Raw genomic sequence first — 23,368 nt, 5'->3', positions numbered from 1 at the left:
GAAAATTTCTACGAAACGATGAAAAATTAATGAGACTTTGTATGTATTTGTCCCTTTTATGTTGTTCCAGCCTCAGAACATCAGTTCTTTCTTGTTATTTTGTTATGTTAAGCCGGAGTTCTCTACTTTTTTGTCTAGTTATGTCGTCTCCCGGCTTTTGGAGTATTTTTGTATAAAGATGCAGGTTGTGAGAGGCACAAACACTGCTTACATTGCTAACCTGTCTATCACAAGGCACGTGAAAGGACTGCCAAATTAAACATAATTCCAATAGAAGGGAAAGTAAACATTGGAATAACAGGTAAAGGTAAAGCACTGAAGTGTTGGCATTCTACTGATGTGTATGATATATATCTCTATTTAACCCATGACATATATGTTCTCAAAAATTAACTTCTTGCATTCAACATCAAGATGCTATACAATTCCATCAAAGCGACTCGTCTTTACACGGACACGTGGCACACCATTTTGGCACAAAGATTTGATATCTCTGCTTGTTGGACATATCAAACAAATACTGTGCCAAAATTGTGTTACCTACATGACATGCTGCATCTGCTGAGATATGTTACGGGAGAAATACTCCTGAAGCGATTAAAGGAAGTGCATACGAGTACATATGTTTTGCAAAGTTGTTCCAAAGTTCCAAGTAGTTGTTACAAAGTATGTTCGCGTTGAATTGGCAAAGCATTAGTCATCTCATCACAAATTGATGAAAGAAACTAGTGAGAAATGCAAAGCCGCAAGTACTGTTGCATGGCCATGTTCACAATGGGCAATGACGCTTTTCACTTTGCGTACCGCGGACGGAGTATGCTCAATGAGTGGTTTGCAGTGTTTATGATTGATGTAGGCCATGGCAACTACCGATGAACTTCGCAGATTATGCAATGATATCTTTTGTGCACAAGACAAACCTCAATATATTCCCATGTAATTTTGATTTTACAATTAATTGAGTTGAGGGTTTCAGGTATTTAGGTGTGCACCTCTCTTCTGATATTTAGTGGGAATCACACAGTAGTTACGCATCCTCTAAGCCTCTTTAAAAAATTGTCTTCTTGAAGTGGACACGAAAACTACCTTTCGCAGACAGTACACTGCTGGCATACAAAACCCTTGTACACAGTGCCTTGGAAACGGTACAAATGACATCATACTGTTCATCATAAAAACAAATGACATCATACTGTTCAACAGTGCCACCAATTTGGTACAGTTGAGCTACGCTCAAAGCTAGGGGGGACGAGTTCGCGTCTAAAAGGCACGGTCTTGAGGGGATTACGGTGGTCTCTGAGAGAGCACGCGACTTTCGGTCCAACTTTTCTTTCAAGAGGAGGCAGTGAGCAAGTGCCCATTCGTGGAACCCAGCCCTTCCCTTCCGATTTGTTGCGGTATTAGTCTGTCTACCAATGTCATGATGACATTTATATTCTGTTGAGTTTCTTACGTGCTGTCCGGGACATGTGTGTAGGTAGGTATGCAAAGAATTTTTTTATTATTAACCTTTTTTGTAGTTTGAATCCCTCGAAAAACTATTGCACAGCACTGTCACAGGGCGACAAATTTTCAGTCATTACGCACAGGCAGATGCGCCCAAGTAATTTTCCATGACCACCACATGCAACACTCGTGGTCAGCCACAAAGAGAGCACGTGTCCATCACGAGGACCAGAATAGCAGTACAGCCGTGAGAACGTCGTGGTTCTCACGTAACCAAAAGGGACTTCGGCATAGATTCCGAGAATGTGGCACGCGTGGTGACCCTTTTTCGTAGGGAAGAATGGGTTCGTTTCGTGGAAGCGCCTGAGGGTGCCCCGTCTGCCGAGGGATTAAAAAGGAGCGACCGGCCGAAAGTAGGTTGTCGTCCCATGGTCAGCGGATAGTGAAAGTCGTAACGAGATAGCGGCGGTTTTGCCGCCGGAGATAATTGGAGGTGCGGAAGGAGCGGATCGGCGAAGATCTGAGTGACGGCAGAGTTTTGAAGACATCGCAGGGAGCTGCGACAGAAGTTGTGCAACCCAGAATTTTGAAGACATCGCAGGGAGCTGCGACAAAAGTGGTGCAACCCGGAGTTTTGAAGACATCGCAGGAAGCTGCGACATTTTGTGAGAATTAGTTTTGTGTGTGAGCGTGACCAGGAAGAAGGAAAGCATCCGACGTGATCCAGAGGGCCGCCCGGCAGTATCGACTGCAACGAAGCCGACCGCCTCCAAGTATCGTCCGCCTCAGAGATAAGTTGTGTTTGAACTTTGCTTTTCATTGTACGAACTTTGCGGAACTATTTTAGAAAGTAGTTGGGCAATCGGTGCGTATTTCGCGTTAGGCCGCATAGCATCAGTGGGGTGCAGTATATGTCTCATTTATGTGTCGGGATTGATACTTGAGCTGTTCCTGTCGTGTGCTACTTTGATTGATGTTATGTCTTTTGCGAACGAGTAAATTGTTGTTACTGGTTACGAAAGCAATGTGTCCTCGACCTCTTGTTCATCGACTGGCCAATCTCCACCCTACCCGCTGAGTTCGAATACCTTCATCGATCTCGGAGCTGGGGGATATCACGCACGATCCCTGAGCCCCGTGACATATTTCTGGCGTCCGCGACAGGACTCAGGAACAGTGGTGGAGAAAAGGTTTCGTCGGTGAACTTGTGGTCGAGTTTTGCGAAGTTTGAGACGTGTACGCCATGGATTTGCCCGAGCTTGTAGCGATTGGGAAGGAATTAGGCCTTCAGGGTGCCGCGTTGAAAGAATGGGTTGAGAAGGAACAGAGAGAAAGGCGAGCGCAAGAAAGAGAACTATTGAAGGAACAGCTGCATGCGAGAGAGCAAGAACAAATTCGAGAAACTGAAGCAGCGAAAGCTAGGGCAGAAGAAATAAAACTTAAGATTAGACTGCAAGAGCTACAGAACCAGGGTGCAACTGGATCAACGCAGAGCGCTACGCGCGACGTAAGCAGCACGCTGCCCATAAGTCCTCATAGGTGGCTTGCGCCATTTGATGAAAAGAAAGATGATCTCGATGCCTACTTGCTGCGTTTCGAACGACTGGCGACGGGTCAACGGTGGGCAAAAGAACAATGGGCTACAGCGCTCAGCGTGTGCCTAAGCGGAGATGCTTTAGGTGTGTTTGCCAGGCTGACCCCAGAAGATTCCGCCGATTATGATAAAGTGAAGCTCGCGCTCCTTCAGCGGTTCCGACTCACAGCGGAGGGGTTCAGAGAGAAATTCCGAAGCGGGAAGCCTATGGAGGGAGAAACAGGCACGCAGTTTGCAGCACGACTGAGTAACCTCTTCGACCGCTGGGTAGACCTCTCCGAAACGAAGCATGACTACGTGAACCTACGAAATTTGCTCCTGACCGAACAGTTCATTAAGGGTTGCCAGCCTAAGCTTGCCGTGTTCCTGCGAGAACGAAAAACTGAATCGCTGACCGATTTAGCTAAACTAGCGGATCGCTACTTGGAAGCCCAATGTCAGAGCAGTCTTGGGAAAAACAAGAACGAAGAAGTGGAAGTAGTAGGAGAACCAAAACGAACGACAAACGTGAAGCAAGTACGGGACAGAGAAGAAAACCGTAACCCGAGACGATGTTATTTGTGTAACAAGATAGGGCATGTGGCCTCAGAATGCAGATCGCGACAAGGAAGACAAGTGGGTGTAACGTGCTACACGTGTGGTAAAGCAGGGCACACCGCAAGACAGTGTTGGGAAAAAGCACCGGCCAAGCCCCAGGCATCGTGCATCGTAGCCCCGAGGACGGAGAAACGTAACTCCGCAGACGACTGCATCAGTGAAGGATACATCGAACTGAAAAATGGAGTGAAGCTGCCAGTGGTGAACGCCTTCGTCTCGCCAAAGACTTTGCTCCAGGTCGAGGGTATGCCAGTGGTCACGGGAAAATTGGGAGAACATCGCGTGACAGTGCTGCGCGACACGGGAAGCAATACAGTTATCGTCAGAAAGATGCTCGTCAAGGAGGAAGACCTGACGGGAGAAGTAGGTCAAGTGTACTTGGTGGACGGGACTGTAAGAAACCTTCCAGAGGCGAGGATATCTGTGAAGACGCCGTTTTTCAGCGGGATCCTGACGGCCAAGTGTATGGAAAACCTCCTCTACGACGTGATCCTAGGAAACGTGCCCGGAGCCCGAGAACCAAGCGACCCAGACCCCAATTGGGAATCATGTGAAGCGACAGATGCCGAGAGGCTGCAGACGCAACTCGTCAAGGATGAAGAGACAGAGGAACTGAGTGCCGCAGTGGAGACGAGGAGACAGGCCAAGGAAAAGACTCAAGGGAGGAGAGAACGGCCATCACTCCGAGTACCGGAAATACACGAATGGCCAGCGCAGCCCGGAGAAATTGCGAAGGAGCAACAAGAGGATGTCACTTTGAAGTGCTGTTTTGACCGAGTCGGGCAGAGACTTCAATGCCGCAATGAAAACAACAGTTACGAGTTCGTTGTAAAGGAGGGTATTTTGTACCGGTTGTACCGAATGGGAGCTGGAAAAGAATTTCTGCAGATGATCGTGCCAAAGACGTTCAGAGAAGCAGTATTGAAGCTGGCACATGACGGCATTATGTCAGGGCATCAGGGTGTGCAAAAGACTACGGACAGGGTCCTAACGGAATTCTTCTGGCCAGGCGTACAAGCGGATGTCAAGCGATTTGTCAAATCCTGCGACCAGTGTCAACGGACAACCCCAAAAGGAAAGGTGGCCAAGGTACCTCTCGGAAAGATGCCAACGATCGAGACGCCATTCCAGCGCGTTGCCGTCGACATCGTTGGACCAATCTCGCCAGCCACCGCGAAGGGGAACCAATACATCCTCACGATGGTCGATTATGCGACACGCTACCCGGATGCCGTGGCCCTACCTAGCATCACAACGGAAAGGGTAGCAGAAGGCCTTGTAGAAATGTTCACCCGGACGGGGATCCCGAGGGAAATCTTGAGCGATCGGGGACCCGTTTTTGTGTCGGATGCCATTCGGGAAGTGAGTCGCCTGCTGTCCCTGAAGCAACTTCACAGCTCTCCGTACCACCCGATGGGCAACGGACTTGTTGAAAAATTTAATGGGACCATCAAGATCATGTTGAAGCGCATGTGCGAGGAGCGACCGAGAGATTGGGACCGGTACCTGTCGCCGCTGTTATTCGCGTACCGTGAGGTTCCCCAAGCGAGCCTTGGCTTCTCGCCATTCGAACTCCTCTACGGACGCCATGTGAGAGGGCCGCTCTCAGTGCTGCGTGAATGGTGGACCAACGAGGACATCGAAAGTGACGTGGAGACCACGTACGAGCATGTATTCCAACTGCGGAACAAACTTGAGGAAACGTGCAAGCTAGCGCACGAGGAGCTGGAGCGAGCGGGGGCAAGATACCGGCAGCAATACAATAAGAAGGCCCGCCAGAGACGACTCGAAGTAGGACAAAAGGCTCTAATCCTTCTCCCCACAGACAGCAACAAACTTTTGATGCACTGGAAGGGGCCTTTCCCTATCGTCGGGAGGAAAGGAGAGGTCGACTACATCGTGGATCTAGGTCACACGACGAAGGTGTTTCACGCCAACCTCCTCAAGCGGTACGAGGAGAGAGAAGAAGCAGAGGGAGGACAGACAAAAGTGTGCAGCGTCGTGTCGATAGAAGAAAATGAAAGGGACGAGACAGTACCAATGCTCAGCTTGGAGAAGAAAGAAGACCACAACGACATTGTTTTGGCAGGAAGGTTGAATGATCGACAACGCAGCGAAGCAAGTCAACTGGTACGACAGTTCAGCACCATTATGTCGGACGTGCCGGGTAGTACAGATTTGGAAACATGTCGGTTGGAGTTGTCTACGGCGAAACCGGTACACACAAGGCAGTACCCGCTACCGTTCGCAGTGCGAAACACTGTGGAAGACGAGATCCAGAAGATGTTGGGCCTGGGCATCATAGAAAAGTCAAGCTCGCCATACAACTCCCCTGTATTGGTAGTGCGGAAGCCAGATAACACGCATAGGCTCTGTGTTGACTTCCGTAGGTTAAATGAGGTGCTGAAAGCAGATGCGGAACCAATCCCAAGGGCTGACCATATGTTTGCAGACATCGGGGAGAAGACGTTTTTCACCAAACTAGACTTCAGTAAGGGCTACTGGCAGATACCTTTAGAAAGAGAGTCAAGGGCGAAGACTGCCTTTTCGACGGAATCCGGCCTGTACCAATTCCGGTACATGCCATTTGGTCTAAAGACCGCTCCAGCAGTTTTCACAAAGGTGATGCGAAAGCTCTTCGACGACCTGCCAGACGTCCGTCACTACTATGATGACGTTTTGGTAGCAAGTGACACGTGGAGCGAGCATATGGCGACACTTAAACAAGTGTTCGAGAAGATCCGCGATGCAGGTCTTACAGTGCGGCCAACGAAATGCGAGATAGGCCACGACGAAGTAAATTTCCTGGGCCATAAGATTGGGAAAGGGAAAGTGTCTCCAGTCGCAAAGTTAGTCGAGAAAATCCAAAAAGCAGAGCGACCAGTCACGAAGAAGCAGGTTAGGTCATTCTTGGGACTAACCGGATACTACAGGGATTTCATACCCCACTACGCAGAGGTAGCTGCGCCGCTAACAAGCCTGACGAAAAAGGGAGGAAGCAACACCGTGGTATGGGAAGAGGCACACGAGGAAGCCTTCAATGACTTGAAGCGAAGGTTGACAGAAGCTCCGATTTTACGGCTGCCTGATCTAGACAAGGACTTTGTACTACGAACCGACGCCTCGGAAAAGAGTCTCGGGGCGGTGCTACTGCAAGAGTATGAGGGTGTGTTGCATCCGGTAGCATACGCTAGCCGGAAGTTGTTGGCCCGAGAAGCAGCGTACGCCACCATCGAGAGGGAAGGACTCGCTCTTATTTGGGGAATTCATCGGTTCCACCCGTACCTCTACGGCAAGCCATTCGTCCTGCAAACGGACCATCAGCCCCTTCTCCACATCAACCGAAGCCGACACACAAACGCACGCGTGATGCGTTGGAGTTTGCAGCTACAGGAATATGATTTCCGTGTGGAATATGTAAAGGGAAGGGAGAATGTCGGCGCAGACTATCTAAGTCGGATGTAATGACTTGTGAGGGGCCAACAGATTGTATATATTGAACTATAAGTGCCTCTAAAATGAATACTGTACTTTAATTTATTGTGTTTCCGCATATTTGTAGTGATTATCCCTTATTGTTGTGTACACTTGCGTTGTATAGTTGTGTATACTTGTGGCTTGCGTTTGTATATACAATAGGTGTAGTGAGAATGTTGTGCAATCACGTGACCCTGTGTTATAACTCTTGAATGTGATGTTTCTGTAATTGTTTCGTAGTCTCATTTCCATTCTGTTGAATGAGTTCCATTGAGTTGAGGCGTTGAAGTGTATGATACCATTAGTTTGATTTGTCTGCACCTGTGAAGATGTTGAATATTATTGTATAATATTCTTGAAGGGGGGAGTCGTGTCACAGGGCGACAAATTTTCAGTCATTACGCACAGGCAGATGCGCCCAAGTAATTTTCCATGACCACCACATGCAACACTCGTGGTCAGCCACAAAGAGAGCACGTGTCCATCACGAGGACCAGAATAGCAGTACAGCCGTGAGAACGTCGTGGTTCTCACGTAACCAAAAGGGACTTCGGCATAGATTCCGAGAATGTGGCACGCGTGGTGACCCTTTTTCGTAGGGAAGAATGGGTTCGTTTCGTGGAAGCGCCTGAGGGTGCCCCGTCTGCCGAGGGATTAAAAAGGAGCGACCGGCCGAAAGTAGGTTGTCGTCCCATGGTCAGCGAATAGTGAAAGTCGTAACGAGATAGCGGCGGTTTCGCCGCCGGAGATAATTGGAGGTGCGGAAGGAGCGGATCGGCGAAGATCTGAGTGACGGCAGAGTTTTGAAGACATCGCAGGGAGCTGCGACAGAAGTTGTGCAACCCAGAATTTTGAAGACATCGCAGGGAGCTGCGACAAAAGTGGTGCAACCCGGAGTTTTGAAGACATCGCAGGAAGCTGCGACATTTTGTGAGAATTAGTTTTGTGTGTGAGCGTGACCAGGAAGAAGGAAAGCATCCGACGTGATCCAGAGGGCCGCCCGGCAGTATCGACTGCAACGAAGCCGACCGCCTCCAAGTATCGTCCGCCTCAGAGATAAGTTGTGTTTGAACTTTGCTTTTCATTGTACGAACTTTGCGGAACTATTTTAGAAAGTAGTTGGGCAATCGGTGCGTATTTCGCGTTAGGCCGCATAGCATCAGTGGGGTGCAGTATATGTCTCATTTATGTGTCGGGATTGATACTTGAGCTGTTCCTGTCGTGTGCTACTTTGATTGATGTTATGTCTTTTGCGAACGAGTAAATTGTTGTTACTGGTTACGAAAGCAATGTGTCCTCGACCTCTTGTTCATCGACTGGCCAATCTCCACCCTACCCGCTGAGTTCGAATACCTTCATCGATCTCGGAGCTGGGGGATATCACGCACGATCCCTGAGCCCCGTGACAAGCACCAGAACACAAAGTCTACATAATGTCCCAGTTTCACCAAACTTTTCAGCATCTGAACTAAGATGAACGGTCATTAAACTATCTGCTTCACTAAAGGAGTTATTATTACTGAAATATTCACCACATCACCGATGGAAAAAAAGAAGTGTCTGTTAAGTTCAAGAATTGGCAACCCTTGATATTGGTTCAGTTAACCAGAGTTGGTGAAACCGGGCCTATAGAAGCCACCGAAACATTCATCACATCACAAACAAAGTTTGTAAAAAGAATTGAGTGCTAGCATGAAGTGTTGGCAATTGTGAGTAGCATTTGAACTGCTGCCTATGTAGCTGCAGCATAATTACAAGTAATGCAGAAAAAGTAGTACAAAATGTGAGGGTACTCTACTCTATCTTCCTCTGCGTGGTACTAAAAACTGTGATGATTTTAAGTGCTCATCGTCTTGGCCCAGTCTCTGTAGAAGATTTATCAGCCATTTGTGTTCCTATTTGTGGTACTGTGGCAAACTAGCCACTCCACCCACATACCAGCATTCCTAGGTTACACATAACAACTAGTTGAAGTGTATACGAAGAGGGGAGTCAAGACCCACTAGATAAAGAAAAAACAAAATACAGAAACCGACACTGAAGATTTTTGTTTAAGTTTATCTTGTACAAGCTTTCGCGTGTCCTACCTGAGGAAGCGTGGACCTCCACGCGAAAGCTTGTACAAATTAAACTTGAACAAAAATATTCAGTGTCGGTTTCTGTATTTTGTTTATATAACATGTAGTTATAAGAGTGGTTTAAACCACCTCGCAGAAGTTGCAGATGCTGTTCATCAACTTTATTTTGAGATGGACAAGGGGTTTCATTGACTGGGGCGATACTCTACGTCATAGCTGCTGGTGGTGTGAGGAAGGAAATAATGTCCCATGGAGTCCAAAATTACCAAAAGAGCTTTGAGAGCAGGCATTCGTGGACTCGATTTAGCCATAGGCCAAGCCATTTTAGAGAGTGGGGCAGGAGTTTAGATTATTGAGAGATCTGAAAGTGGCAGTTTGGAAAGCTCGGTAGTGTGGACAATGACAAAGAATATACTCTGGGTCTTCTACAGCACTGCAGTGACAGCATCTGAGAGAGTCAACTTGCCTCATGTGGTAATGACACTGAGCTGTAAATGCCCCATTGAGTCACAGTCCATGAGTCACAGTGCACCATCTTGGCGAGAAGTGTTTTGTGGCATCCAGAAACCAAGCTCTGGGTCAACATTGCTCAATATAGACGGGAGCAAAATGTCAGTTGTCCATTGACAGGAAGACTATTTATACAATCCATTGATGTGTTGGTGAACGAGATCTGCTTTCTACATGACCAGTAACAGTCCTTTGCTATCTTTCACTGTGATTTAATTAAACACATCCCTCATGTGACTGTGTTCCCGGCGCAGTTTTACCTTGCTGAACCACTTTTCGCGGCTCTTATCAAACATAACATTAGCGGTTCTTCGTAGGCTGAGGCCGAGGAAAGTAAGAGACGTTTACATGATGTTTACGTGATTACCGTCGTGACAAATGGTCGACACAGCAGTTTTGCGGTACGTTTTATATGTTGCTCATCCTGGATGTTTTTCGCTACCCGATTTCTTGTCCAAAACAGCTACGACTGCATCAATGTCACTTCACCCATGAATTCTTTCATGAGTTGCACACGCGTGTTAGCACACCAAGTCGTTACACGTCTGAAAAATACCTGACGAAATCGGCAGAAGAAACGTATGCTTTATTAGAGCTTGCAGTGATTATCCTTTTTATGCAGCACATCCCGTAACACCATACGGCTCCGTCATCACTCCATTTTCTCAAATAGCCTCGTCCCCAATGGTAGCCGAACGGCCGAACCGCTGAAGCGTTGTTTTCCTAGTATTCATACGCGTAGTTATTTACGCCTGTAACTTAATTAAATTAATGAATAATTGAGAGATACATGCTGAATACGACACAGAATTGCATAAAGGCTCATTATTCTGGAGTGTGACCTTCTTAAACCCTGATTTTCTCACGTAAAACACTGAACTTCACAGACCCATTGTGGTTTATTTTGACAGCTTGAATTTCAGAGGATTGGAGTTTGAAGGGTGGATTTCTTAGCGTGGATTTCAAAAGTTTTATTATTAAGAGTGTGTAACAGGGTACACCCCAGCAGGCGCTGTCTATCGCTCATGCGCATGGTTTTCTTCGGTTCGCTTTGGCTGCTGTAACGCACTTTTCTCGCCGCCGCATGTAGTTCGCATAATTTCGAGCGTTCCACTAAGTCTGCAGCGTATTAGTGGGTTTGTATTGTTTTTCCCACTTGATGGTGTCGTTCTAACTACCCGCCTGACATTTCAACTGTTCGCAAGCAGAAGTGTTTCTTATAACCGCCAGCAAACCAGTCATTCTCGTTTGAAATGTCAGAGTGAAGACGCGGATCTCAAGACAAATCACTCTTCGCCTTCAGGATTTTTGCTGTTTCGGGTCTGTAATTAATATAACTGTGAAGTAATATGTTCGACTGCGCCATGCATTCTCATTGTCTGTTTTACCCTATTTGCAGGCGATCAGCACAACCACAGGGGGACAGAACGCAAGATGAAACCGTTAGCGACTGTATGCTTTGTGTAAGCGGTATGTCATATGTCTCTGCACTACTCTAAATGGGTATACTGCCACCGTGTTTTGTGGAACGATATTTCTTGCAGGTTGACTGTATATGACGCAAGAGAGACGCAAGCATCGTGTTGAATGTGGTGGAGCCTCCTGCTTGTCATGACAAGGTTTACAAGTGCTTCTGCGGAAGAAAGACAAGTTGGACCGGAAACCAGGACATACTCGTAGGTGTGCTCTTTTTCGTTGTTGTTCACCGTTCGATCATTCCCGATTTTGTGCACCCACGAATTCAACGCTCAGGTGTGTTGGTGATAAATGGATATGCTTTGAAAGGTATGTACTCGTGAGTGATAAAGTGATTTGTTGCTGCTCTCTACTGTTTTGTGTGGGTTCCTGCGGTTACTCATCTACCGCAGTCATGAGGGGCTTTCTTCCCCTGTATATAATTTATGTAGAACTTATGCATAGAATATGTATACAGCCAGTTTCGAAGTTGGGGCTAACATGTATACAGTTTCTAAACAATGTGCTTTTGAGTTTGTATACATTTTGGCTACCTAATTTGTAACCACTCCCGCGCCCATTTCTTAGAAGAACCATATAAAAACTAGATAGGAGATGTATGCATTATGTATCTGCCTTTAACCCACCTAACCCAGGATTTTGTACATAGTTGGTATACAATCTGGAAGTCTTTTTTCACAAAGGAGTAGCCATTATGTATCATGCAATATGCATCATCACCATGCATAGTGCAGTCATAATGTATTCATAATGCAAAATTCAAATACATTCCGTGGTTCTTCAACATCATATTGCACCAAATCAGGCTCACAATGCGGTTCGTTTCAAGTACATTTATTGCCAGAGAAGTAATCCGCACTCCCCCTGTAGGCTTTGGAGATTATTGCAATTGCTATAGCAACGTGTCGTTTGTTAGTTAGCGGGATAGCCAAAATGACAATAATGTATAATTCATAATGCATTCATGCACATAACATTGAATGCATCATGCATTATTATGCATTATACACAATGTATTATGCATCACGCACCATGCATCGTCCATACCGTGCACAATTCAAAGACGTCCCGCGTTTCCCCCAACATCATACGTCTGTTCGATTAGACTTGCACTCCTTGGCAGAACTAGGCCAGCTCCAGTTCAACGGTGCAACACTAGTGCCGTCGCGACACGAATATCGAAGTGCAGCGCTAGTGCAGGCCTTCTGCTCTCCGCGAGTCTTAACGCCGCTACGGATTGTAAGAACGCGTGTGACATTTCAATCACATGTGCATTGCTGCTTTTTAATTTCAAACACAATGAACTGTTCAACAATTGTGCAAACAGCCATGGAACTTGTGGATTCTGACAGCGAGGACGAAGAATTCGACGACCTGGTAACCGTGATAGCGTTGAATCATCTGCGAACTGACAGGAACCGTGTACCAATGTACACTGAAACCGTAGTGTATCGTTATTTCCACTTCGAATTCAAACGTCTCTTCCGCCTCTCTCAGGATAAGTTCGAGAATTTGGTTCGATATTATTATTTGCCTTGTGTCGTCTGCTGCCATTGCCGCCATTACTCTGCAGTACCGTTGAACTGACCCCTGCGGGAGTGCAGAGTTTCCTTACACTAAGGCTACACTTGGCGTGCACTGGTTTGAAACGAACGAGACGGTGCAGGGGGCGCTCGGCTGCACTGGCGAGACGAACGGGCGAGTGCAGCACCACCGGAACTGGTTCAGGCAGTGCAGGCCTAATCGGACGTACCTCATATTGCAGCAAATCAGACTCACAATGCGGCCCGTTTTAAGTACAGATATTGCATGAAAAGTAATCCGCTGTCCCCGTGTAGGCTTTGGAGATTATTGCGATTGCTATAGCAATGTGCGTATACTTAATAAGCCGTACTATTTCACACAGATAGCGCATTGCACATACTAAAATACCCAAAATGGTGTTTCGATATTTTTACTTGGTAGCGCTCGTGGTACCTTTTCATGGTTACTTTTCATGTACCAAGCGAAGCTGCTATGATTCTGTAGCGCTAGTTACCGAATTTGTGTAGCACGTACAAAACAAGACGCAGTGCTCGTCGAGAATCACTCTCAAAACAGAACTTCACCGCACAACATGTTCTTACCAACCACCGCACCGCATTGCACGCTCTGCGCCAACCACTGCCACGAGTGATAGATTTATCGCTTATGATTCGACGAGAGAGGGGCATACGCCTTGCTGTGTCATTTGGATACATGATAATTGACAAAAAAAGGAGTACGCCTCCCCCTCTCCTCGAATGGGAACTGATAACCCTATCATTCGGGGCAATGGTTCGCGCAGAGCGCGTTATGCAGTGAAGTTCAGTTTTTAGAGTGGATCCCGAATGGCATCGTTCGTGATTTGTCTAAAATTGAAGGCGTACGCCTTTTTTTGTAACATTATGCACTGCATGATGCCTGAAAAAAGAAAAGGCGCGCCTCCCGTTTTCAACAAATCAGGGCCGGGAACGATTTCGTAAAGAATGATGGTTGGCCAGGAGTGTGCTATGAGGTGAAGTTCATTTTTGAGAGTGTACACTGTTAAAACAGAACTTCACCACGTAGCACGCTCCTAGCCAACCACCATACCGAATAATATCAGTCTGTGTCATGATTCGTTGAAAATAGGGAGAGGAGCCTATCTGTGACAAGCATAATGTGTCCCAGATAGGCGCCTCCTCCCATTTTCAGCAAATAAGGACACAGAATGACATAATTCGGAATGATGGTTGACTAGGAGCATGCTATGTGGTGAAGATCTGTTTTAACTGTGTAGGTGTCTTGCAGCGCTACGCGGGCTGTGTGCGTTATGTCTCCTGATTTGTTGAAAACTGAGGAGGTGGCGCCTGTCTTGAACATGCATAATGCGTCCGAGGCACGTCATTTTCAACTGATCAGTAGGCAGAACTATATCATCCGGAATGGTGGTTAGATGAGAGCGTGTGATGTGGTGAAGTTCTGTTTAAGCCGTGTGCATCGCGCTCTATACTGTTAAAACAGATCATCACCACATAACACGCTTAGGCCAACCACCATTCCGTATGATATCAGTCTGTGTCCTGATTTGTTCAAAACAGGGGGGTCACCTGTCTGGGAGACGCATGTGTCATAGGTAGTCGCCTCCTTCCATTTTCTACAAACCAGGACACGTAATGATATCATTCGGAACGATGGTTGCCCTGGAGCGTGCTATGGGGTGAAGTTCTGTCTTAACAGTGTTGTACACGTGAGCACAGTTGTAAAGCACACAGCAATCGCAGGGATAATCTCCACTCACGTATATATAATGTAGCCGACAATTGCCTTTCTTACGATTGCTTTCGCCGGAAAGACAACAGTTGACAAGAAGTCGGCGAATGCCATTCGGCTGTCGAAGAAGGCGTTGGGTTTCGGGAAAGAAGGGATTAGTGCACTCCCTTCTTCCATTTTTTCTAAGCCAACGCGTTCAAAGCATAATGCAAAGAAGTAGTGTCTGCAGATAAAAACCGTCCCCTTGCATCGCGTTTCATTCTCACATTGACTTACGAACAGATCGCATGGTCATCAGCATGTCGATACCCCATATATGATACGAATATTTCACTTTATTTCGTACGCGCCTTTGGAGAGGCTATCTCATTTTAGAAGAATGCTTGCGGATCCGCCAAATAGAACATTAAAAATCCACAATTAAAATCTCAACTCAAAATCAATCGGCTGAAATAAACCACTGAAGTATCCACGTCATTAAAATCCACACTGTCAAAATAAATAAGTTAGACCAAGGAGGAAGCACTTCTGTATCGAAGTCGTACGCGCTTGTTCACGGCGACACGAATTCCTTATCGACGAAGGCACTCTTTCTCACTCACGCGAACCGAGACATGCCACATTTTTTTCAGTGCTGTATGGTCGAAGCGCGATTTCGCCGCCGCGTTATCGATAGCACGGTTGCAGAGTTGCCACTCCGGGAATGATTCCGGAATCATTCCAGATTTATCAGAGCCCGGAATGGAATTGGAATGGAATGGCGCAAACTGACCTGGGAATGGAATGGGAATGGAATTAGGCATTTTTTCGCAGGTGGAATGGAATTGGAATGTAATGGTCTGGGTGCCACACCGTCAAGGGCGATGGTTTGGTTTGATCTGGTTTTAAGAAAAAATAAAATGGAGATTTTGGCTTCACCGTAGTGTGAGGCCCGCAACCCCACATCTTGCACCGGTTACTTTAGCGGAAAACTCCTGTAATGATGATGCCAATGAAGAGGAGGAGGAGGAGAGGAGGAGGGCGAACTAACCTTGTCTTTGTGCTTTTTCCGTGCTGGGTAATGTGAATCTCCTCTATAGCACTGCTGGGCTAGCCGGTACGGTTACCGGTCCTAATTCTTTTATTTGTGGAATTAAAGGAATGGAATGGGGTTGCCAAGTCATTCCAGGAGTGGGAATTGGCCATACCTTTTCATCCGAGGAATTGAAAAGAATTGAATTATCACAAATGTTCATTCCTCGAAATGGAATTGGAATGGAATGGGTGATCCCATTCCGCAACCCTCATCGGTAGTGCCCATAGCCGGTAAACAGAAAGACAGCTAGAACCTAGACGCTATTGCATTTTGTTAAAGGGGCAATAAACAGGTATGCAAGGTGCAATTTTTTTAATGGGTTGTGATACGTTGCTGACGGTGAACGTTTTGCAAAAGTTGTTGTCCCAAAAAAAACTAAATACTGGCTCCAACCCAACCGAATAATCACTGCACTCTTTCGCGCTCATGCCCCGCCTTGCGATGCCCAGGCGACAATTGCCACACGTCATTTTTACGTCGCGTACCATCAACCATTCAAAATGCCGGACACTTATACATACATTGATTTGTTTTTGAATATCGGGAAGTTAGGTGAATTCTAAACGTCTTGCCACTTGTCAGTCCCAAGGTAGCCAGATCAAACGGTACCAAAAGCCCGCAATGCCACATTTCATGTGCGCACTATATTTTCAGTGTTGTATTGCTCCGCGAGGTCATCGAGATGCTCCCGCAACCGGTTCCTTCGCGAGCTGCCGCTTGTCTCAGTGGGGCCTATCATTGGCTGGGAGATCGAAATCTCCCCTACCGCCAGCGCACGGAATGCGGTGTCGATATACGTTAGAACCTGGTGACGTGTCCCCGTTCCAAGGATGAAGTGAGAGGCTCACGGGGATTACGCTCTTTGAATGGCATTGTTTCGTGGTAAAGACGCTCCCTAGATGTAAAAGAATTTCATATTTTGATAGCGTGAGCCACGTTTTTTCATGGAGCATAATAACTGGAGAATGTTCGTCCAGCTGTTCAGTGCCCTTTTAACAGCCACTCTTGTGTGCACTTTACAGGTTCGCTTGGTCAAATTGAATGCCGCAGTGAAACAAATCATCTGCAATTATTTCTTGTTGTTCTGCGCTTACAGAACTGTGTTCCATTCCCACCCTCCTAAGATTGTGTCATGTATCCCCGTGCATTCACAACTGAATGTACAGTGAGCTGGCGTACTTGTTGTCGTCGTAGTTGTGGTTGTAGTTGTGGTCGTAGTTGTCGTGGTTGTAGTTGTAGTGGTTGTGGTCGTAGTCGTAGTCGATGTTGTAGTCGTGGTTGTTGAGGTCGTCGTAGTAGATGTAATGTCATTTGATTCTCCTGGTTTCGTCGCTTCCGGAAAATTGACGGACGTCAAATGCGATCCGCCACCCGGACGAATAATTGGTGGGAATTCCGTTTCATGCTCCAAAGGCTTTTCTTCGATAAATTCAGAATCAGTTTCCCTAGGGTCTTCCACATCCGATCCGTAATTTTTAACTGAAAAGTGAAGCAGAGAGTTATCAGGAATAGCAGCTTCTATTCACTTCTGAATTTCTGCTCAGCGAGCTCCATCACTATCGCATCACCGTTCATTAGTTAGCATATTTTTGTTACGTGTATGCAGAGCCGTGGCGACGGGAGGGTGAGGGGTGCAGCCGCCCCGGGTGCACTCGCCAGAGAGGGCGCCGAACGGGGCAGGCCCTGGCAGTTAGGGTTGGACAGGATAAAGCGGGAACGAAGAAAATTTGAATTTACGATGTCGGCAGTGCAGATAAGCTTTTTCATTTCTTCGTTTACACAGCTTCTGACGACAGTGGGAGAGGGGGGGGCGCTTTAGATTTACCCTGTCCTGGGCGCAAACTTGCCTCGCTACGGCTCTGCGATGAAGAGTTGAAGGAAAAGCGAAGCCAAATGCACTCTACATGCACATTCCCTGCAGATACGATGTCTGTTCCAAAGGTGTCCTAACGTGGGCGAAAAAAAAAAAGAAGAAGAAAGCGTGATATACTTTGGAGCGTTGAACATTTGCTCACCTCCGAAGTTGACCACACTTGTGCATCCACACACAGACCGAGCGGCCCTTCCCATACTGGAGGCTTTTTTTCTTTTTAATTCCTTTCGGAAGGACTTCTCGACTTTTACTCTTCACTGGAACCTTAATTAGCGGGAACAACTGGATATCACACGGGACTTTGTCTGGAGGGTAGGGAGATTGGCGGATGAGCAGAATGTCGTAATTGTTTCAGAAAAATATTGATCAGCCGAATGAGTCAGGACGTTGTCACGGTGAAGGTACCAACAGCGTGAGGCCTACTGGTCCAGTCTTGCACCACGCCGAATTCCACCTCGAAGACGACGGGGAATTTCTTTAGTATGCATATGTGATTGTTTACTCATTGTAGTGTGTGTTCATGATTGCAATTATGCCACCGCACTAGAACAAGAAAAAAATATCAGCCTCTTCGTCTCTCCGTCGAAATCTACCCTATGATTTGTCAAGCTCCCGTGGCCTCATCCCGAAAGCCATTCGAATTTAGCAAACTGCTTCCACTTGCCTATCAATGTCATGGTTACACGGTGGCACCGCTGGCGTCTCTGCAAAAAATCACGGATGTGCACAAAGCTTGCCTCAACCACCGCGCACTGCTTCACCTCCCTACCGTCATGCTGTCCACGAAAAAAAAAAGAAAGAAAGAAAAAGTGTCGCAGTCGGATACTTTTCGAGCAGCCCTGGCATTGTCCGTTATTTCAGACATTAGTAAAGAGTGCACAGCAGTGCTAGCTCCCGCACGTGCGCCGTTGCAGACGTGCTTCCAACGAACGCGGACAGGAAACAAAACGCTTTGCTTTTGATGCAGATGTTGCAATCGTTTTCGGAAACACTTCGTATCCTCTTTCCCCGTACCGTACCCCACTTTTCTTTTCGTAAAGCTCAGCGTATTACACCGACACTGGAAACCGCTATTGTGACCACGACACCATGTTATGTGTCAGTGATCGCCGCAACTGCCACCAAGAATGCTTCCAAGCAGGGGTCGGATTCACAAACGCGATCGTAAGTTACGCTAAGATGCGCTGAGACGTCGTAGCCTGCGACGCGCGTAGGACGGCGTCGTAAGCGTAAGCTTTCAGACATATGTCGGCACAGTTCCCCTAGAAGTCGGCCCAGGACGCACATTCCCCCAGGGCGTCAGTCGTGACGTTGCCCACATACGTGAGGCCGACAACGGCAAGCCCTTTCACCATCACCACCACCACCACGTCGTAAGCGCGATTCACAAAGCTATCGTAGTGGAGAGGGTACTCCCTTTGACGAGGAAGAGGAAGTTGCTCGCTTCCTGACACGTGCACCTCGGAGAGAAACAGCCAAAGGGTGCGAGACTATGTTTTCGCTATGGTAACGATGACGAAAATTTGTAATCGCACCAATAAGAGTCGTCCCATTAGAAGAAGACGAGGTTGTTCGTCCCCAAATGTTTTGTTACTGCACGTGCTCTCGGTCTTTCGGTAGCCATAATGGATGCCATGCAATCACAGGCGTTTCGCGTTCGATGACGCAGCAAATATACAGGGTGTCCCACCGAAAAAGGGCCAGGGGCTAATGAAAAAACAGAGTGATCTACACAAATGGAACCAACTGTACGTGCTTGGCTGTTGTGTGGTCTATCCAAAAATATATTTTTCATCGCCCCTTGTCAATTAATTAGCGGTAATTAATTTTCCAACTTTTTAATTATCGGTTTTAGCTCTCAGATGTCAATGAGGAAGTTGTAGTACATGTCGAAAAAGACGCAACTGAAGTGGTTCGAGGTTGCTATGGCTTGTGGTTTAGTTTTTTCCCGGGTTTAAAAATTGGTTTCTGAAGCCGCGCGCACCACAGAGCGCTTCCCATAATTCGGCGCCCGCGTGCGACGATTGCAGTGCACTCTGATAGGCGTGTCGTGAAACAGGTGAAATATCTTCCTCTTGTGTGAAGTGGCCCAAGGATGGTCTCCAAGCGCTAATATCAAGGTCAATGTACGCCGGAGGGCGCTGGAATCGTCGCGCGCGGGTGCCGGATTGCCGGACTTTTAAGCTCGGGAAAAAACGGAACCACTTCTGTTGTGTCTCTTTCGACATCTACTACAACCTCCTCGTTGACATCTGAGAGCGAAAACCGATTATTAAAAAGTTGGAAAATTAATTACCGCTAATTAATTGGCAAGGGGCGATGAAAAAAAGTTTTTTGGATAGACCACACAACTGCCAAGCACGTACAGTTGGTTGCATTTGTGTAAAGCACTCCGTTTTTTTTATCCCCTGGCCCTCTTTCGGTGGGACACCCTGTATTCCCAGTATGTTCGTCTAGGGGAGGGGGTGGGTGAGGGTGTTTTGTAAGCGGTGTGTGGCACTCACTTTTGCAGCTTTTATGGCTTCTTTTGACTTTCTTGCAGACAATTTGGAGGGGTGTTGGGGGTGTCTTAGCGAGGTGTAGGGAATGCTTGAAAAATCCCTGCGACCCGATTTTACGGAGCACAAAGTTGAAGCGTTTGTTGAAGGTTACCAGCAAAAAAGTGCCTCAATCTCACTTCGGGGATGGTCTCGAAGGTTCTGGGGCAAAGTGCAATGCGTTGGCGCGTATTACGGAGTCTTCGTTTCCCGTCACCAAATCCACCGCTGCCAAATAACGCCGCCCTCTTTCTTCGTAAGACTGCTCGGGAGCTCTTGCAGGATTCCGCCGTAAGCTGCGAAGATTTTGCGACACGCGTCCTTCGTGAATCTACACTTCGTCATAACTTTCCCGTACGACGGAGTTACGACAGATTCCGTCGCACGGGCTCTTTGTGAATCCGACCCCAGATCCCTTGAGCCCCTCACATGAAAATGGACATCTGCCCTCGCTTACAGGAGTCATGAAATGTCATTCCATAGATTTTTCTGGCTCCGATCTTTCGCAAACGCATGTTCATTCATAACACGAGTTCTTGCGAAGGATCGACGAATGCAGCTGGCGTGCACAATACTGAATCCTCTCAATGCAAAGAAGCACATTTACATCAAAGACGGACACCGGACACGGAATCCGGACGCCGAACATGAACGGACACCTCTGGCAGGGAATCGGAGGATATGGATTCGTACCTCACGGCCTGCGCCTTTTAATCAACTGCCATTCCTTAATCGTAATACTTTGTTCAATTGTCTACTACTTACTGAAGAGCACCATCCCGATCACTGCAGCTATGGCGAAAGGAGTCCCGAAAAACACAGCCAATTTCGTTCTTCTGCTGCAATAGACAGGTAGAGATGGCAGAAAATCGGGTTCATGCTTTCATGTCAACAGTGTGGACTATGCCGTACGATCCGTACCGGGCCATACCGTACAGGATCGTAAAACCAATTGAGTCAAACAGCTGTATACTGCGTGGACGGTCGCCGTTTTGCAATCAGTTTCGTTCTTATCGTAGAAGCACAGGTCAGGACACGCGTTCAAAGTCGGCTGCAGATTCAATACGCAATAATGGCCGCACTGCAGCACATTATTGCAATGCACTCTTAAAAATGAACTTCACCTCACAGCACGCTCCTAACCAAACATCATCTCGAATGATATCGTTATCTGCCCTGATTTGTTGAAAACGGAAGACGTACGCCTTTTTGTGACAGTTATGAACTCCATAAGCGTCACCAAAAGGTGTACGCCTTCGGTTTTCAACAAATGAGGACAGATTACGATATCATTAGAGATGATGGTTGGCTAAGAGCGTGGTGTGCGTGGTAGGCTCATTTTTAAGAGTGTATAGTCACCCCAAGCTGCAACTACTCGAAAAGAAAGGGGGCCGTGCGCCTTTGTTTGTCAATTTGGAAATACACTGTTAAAACAGAACTTGATCACATAACACGCTCCTAGCCAACCGACCTTCCGAATGATATCATTCTGTGTAATTATTTGCTGAAAATCGGAGGAGGCGCCTATCTGGGACGCGTTATGCTTGCCCCAGTTAGGCTCCTTCCCCGTTTGAACAAATCATGACACAGAGTGATATCGTTCGGTATGGTGTTTGGCTAAGAGCGTGCCATGTGGTGAAGTTCTGTTTTAACACTGTATGGTAGCTGACACAGAAAGGCGAGTAGTAGTGACTGGACACAGACTGTCCGCAACGCTACAACGCTTCTGGACACGTTTAATTAGCAATTAGAGCTAATTGGGACTCCCCACATTAATCAGGACCCTCCAGGGAGTCATTACACTAATTGGGGAGCATCTAACTCGTGTCCAGACCACCCTGTGCGTTGCCGACAACCTGTGTTCATAAAAATAAAAAATAGGTAGAAAATAAAATAAAAAGATAGAATTAGAGTGAAGAGAAACAATTTATTCGAAAATCAACGACGACGCGGCGAAGAAACCGCTCCGCAACATCCGAGTGACCAGCGCCCGCCATGTTGGTAGTTGGCGACGGGCAGCTGCAGAGATCGACGACAGGTGGCCAAGTAGTTGCAAGGCATCACACCAGATGGCGCCACCGTCATAGCTTTATGCGAGAAAGAGAACAGCAAGATACTAGCGGCAGGTAGAAAATGCCAACACTGCTAAACAAGTCTAGACATGCGAGAGAAAAGGTTTAACACACAGTACACACAGAAAAAAGTGCACATCGGGGAAAAGGCAATGACTAGGCGTAACCACAGCGTCACAACACTATGCAGCTAACACAAGGCGGGAACCGCTAAACGTGCGTGAGAAAAGGCTTGCTCTCCGCTGAACAAGTCTAAACACGCGAGAAAGGCTTAACACGAGCGCGGTCAAACATCGACAAATCACTCGTCGGTCACCGCTAAACACAGGGGGGCACGGCGAACATGCAAAAAAGGAGCGCGGCACATCACTCACCTTTATAGAAAACAACGAAATTGCACACCGGCTTGACGCAACAAATAACAATTTTAATCTAAGACAGAGCTCACCGAACATTGTTGGAACACAGATCACTCTTTTGACTACGCGAATGCTGTGACCTTAGCTAGGGAACAAAGGTGGGGCCCCAGGAAACTGCTTGAGTCATGGCACCTGCGAGGAGAACCTTCAGTGTGTAATACCAATCGCTGCCCCCTCCCCGAAGTGTTCGCCGACCTGGTTAAGTAATCCGCTGGTTGCGGTCGCCTCTCATTTTGCTTTCACTGATGATGTCCCCCGCATGGGAGACGAAACGTCTGCATTAAAATTGTTATTTGTTGCGTCAAGCCGGTGTGCAATTTCGTTGTTTTCTATCATGACTTCTCCTGGCTTCTGGAATATTTTTGCATCACTCACCTTTTCCCCCGCGGAAACTGCTGATCAGCCAGGCAGAAACTGAGCGGGCGCGGGGACGGCGGATCAACCGAGCACACGTCTGCTCTCCGCGACAGCCAGCCAGAAACTGAGCGAGCGCGGGGACTGTGGAGCAACCGAGCACACATCTGCTCTCCGCAACAGCCAGCGAGCAACTGACTGAGGCGACACGCTGCGGCAGCTATGCATACGCGCGCACGCGCTCCTACCGCCACCTGCAGCGACCACCTGCGAGAGGCTAAGAGAGAAGAGCGTTCCTGCGCCCTCTTCTTGCGTTGCTCATTGGTCGTGACGTCATCCCATTGTCTCAGGGCTACCCTGCTTTTTTATTCTTTTTTTCACACAGTCGACACAACTGGACAAGGTCAATCTGCAATGAAGCCATGGCATGACGTCATCAAGCACCTACGTGGCTCGAGGACGCGTGTGCTCTAGACAGGGGACCTATTATTTATTGAATCACTATCCCAAGATTATTTCCTTTATTCTTCTATAACGATTGAATAGGAAACTATTGCAGAAGAGCACCATGCATGAAAGCTGATCGT

The 23,368-nt window shown here is 47.3% G+C and overlaps 1 protein-coding gene across 1 annotated transcript in view; it reads right to left on the bottom strand.

Annotated features, from left to right (window-relative positions):
• The window catches only part of LOC135383672 (tolloid-like protein 2), an 86,827-nt gene that overhangs the window by 29,421 nt on the left and 34,038 nt on the right, over window positions 1–23,368 (bottom strand). Inside the window, exon 4 of the mRNA XM_064613043.1 lies at window positions 16,706–17,005. Coding sequence (XP_064469113.1) covers window positions 16,706–17,005 — 300 coding nt within the window. The remainder of the gene's footprint in view (window positions 1–16,705; window positions 17,006–23,368) is intronic.

This window comes from Ornithodoros turicata, chromosome 2 (genome assembly GCF_037126465.1).
Source record: "Ornithodoros turicata isolate Travis chromosome 2, ASM3712646v1, whole genome shotgun sequence".
NCBI lineage: Eukaryota > Metazoa > Arthropoda > Arachnida > Ixodida > Argasidae > Ornithodoros > Ornithodoros turicata.
Note: the sequence above shows the minus strand (reverse complement) of the source record. Positions and strands in the feature narration are given on the sequence as shown.